This window comes from Loa loa (genome assembly GCF_000183805.2).
Source record: "Loa loa unplaced genomic scaffold supercont3.279, whole genome shotgun sequence".
In the NCBI taxonomy this organism is placed as follows: Eukaryota; Metazoa; Nematoda; class Chromadorea; order Rhabditida; family Onchocercidae; genus Loa; species Loa loa.
The window spans coordinates 45064-46954 of NW_018108459.1; the positions used below are offsets into that span (position 1 = coordinate 45064).

Sequence of the window (1891 nt, forward strand, 5' to 3'; positions counted from 1 at the left end):
TATTATTTATTATTATTATTATTATTATTATTATTATTATTATTATTATTATTATTATTATTATTATTATTATTATTATTATTATTATTATTATTATTATTGTTATTATTATTATTATTATTATTATTATTACTATTATTATTATTATTATCACTGATATCATCTCTTTTAAACATATCACTGTATTCATTAACAATTCTTTTATCCTTTAAATACCCATCATTAACATCCCTCTCTATAAATTTGAAATTCATTATCTTTCCCTCCATACTTGATCTCATTTAAATAAGCGATAATCAAGTGATGGTCATGATTTAATTAAAGGAACAATCATTTATAGATAAACTTTAACCTTGGATAACAGATAATCTTTCATTACTTCATCAGCAGTACTAGCAATAATTCCTTTCGATCAATAAAATTAAGTAAAATATTTAATAATTTAGTCATGAAATTTGATGAATTCTACTCGACTAAATTCAAAAAAATGTTGGATGAATTTAACTGAAGCATTTTCATCATCTAATTGGTTTGGTAATTCCTTAACTGAATAATGGAGTAAGTAATGTAAACAACAAAATACTTCAAATGATCCTCAAAACAATTTATTTTCTACTTCTGATTGTTCTGCATTGCTTGCAAAGTAGAAAGTTACTTAAAGGTGAGACTTTTTTGTCCCTTTAATTAAATTCCTATAATAATTAGTAATAATGAAACGACCTTGCAAAAAAATCAACATAAAAATCATTATTACTAACAATTGGATAAGCTCGAATTTTTATTTAATAGTTACGAAATATGAGTCATATATTAATATATGTAAAACTGTGCAACAATTGAAGGACGACTTAACCAACTTGAAAAGCCAATCATTGTATCCATTAAAATCCGTTAAAAAGAAATCACTGTAATTTTAATTTTCTTAATTTCAGCTTCAATTATATGCCATCTTTTTTTGCTACTATGCAAGGTTACTGAAATTTATTTAGGTCATGGAATGACATGTCACAGTGATCGGATGGATATTTACTTAGAGTTCGATGAACCATTCAATGGTATAATTTTTGCGGATAGCGCTTATAATGAGAGTGCTTGCCGTTGGGAAGGTAAACATGAAATCAAAATGAATTTTAGCATTCCTATTTCCGGGCCAAATGGAAGTTATGCTTGTGGTATTACATTGCGACAAGTAAGTTCATACCACCTATTTGTCTATCGGCTAACTAATAATTGAATACTGAACTCACATTATTGGCAAATCAATTATTGATTATTCATTGACAGTCAACGAACCAATTAAAATAATTTAAATAATTTGGAATAACTTAGTTGTTGCCTAAATAATTTTTGACAAAAGCTAACAAATAAATTTCAGAAATTAATTAATTTAATCTTTTCGAAATTAACTAATTTGCTATTCTCGACCTAAATTTAATTTGTCCAACATAAGCTACAAAATTGCTTGCTTCTATACTAAATAATAAACTCTGGTATTGTATTTACTATTTGAAATTTGAATATACTAAAGATTTACTTTCCTTAACAAATCAAGAGCTGAAGTTTTACGAATGAGCTTCTTTAAAATAATAAAAAGCAGCTTAGCAAGTAATAAATCAAATCTAACATTTAATTCCAGTATCACTGTGGCATAAAAATTGTTATGGTCAACTTATAGGCAACAGGTGAAGTAATTTCCATGCTAATTATTAGCCCAATGAAGCATATTTTGGTAGATGGTGTGACAAGTTTGCAAATTCGATGTTTATATACGACCAATGATATCACTATTACCATGGCTGGTTTGCAAATTATGTTAGTTTCCACATTGATTATTTCAACTTTGCCCTATTTATTTAACTATATATATATATATATATATATAATAAATATA

The 1891-nt window shown here is 25.6% G+C and overlaps 1 protein-coding gene across 1 annotated transcript; it reads left to right on the plus strand.

Annotated features, from left to right (window-relative positions):
- Positions 1–997: 997 nt before the first annotated feature.
- On the plus strand, positions 998–1691 carry LOAG_15142 (hypothetical protein; the record flags this gene model as incomplete). The annotated part of the gene is made up of 3 exons (XM_020448899.1): positions 998–1106; positions 1135–1189; positions 1676–1691. The coding sequence occupies 3 exons, from the start codon at positions 998–1000 to the stop codon at positions 1689–1691; spliced, it is 180 nt and encodes a 59-aa protein (XP_020300985.1).
- Between the last annotated feature and the right edge of the window lie 200 nt (positions 1692–1891).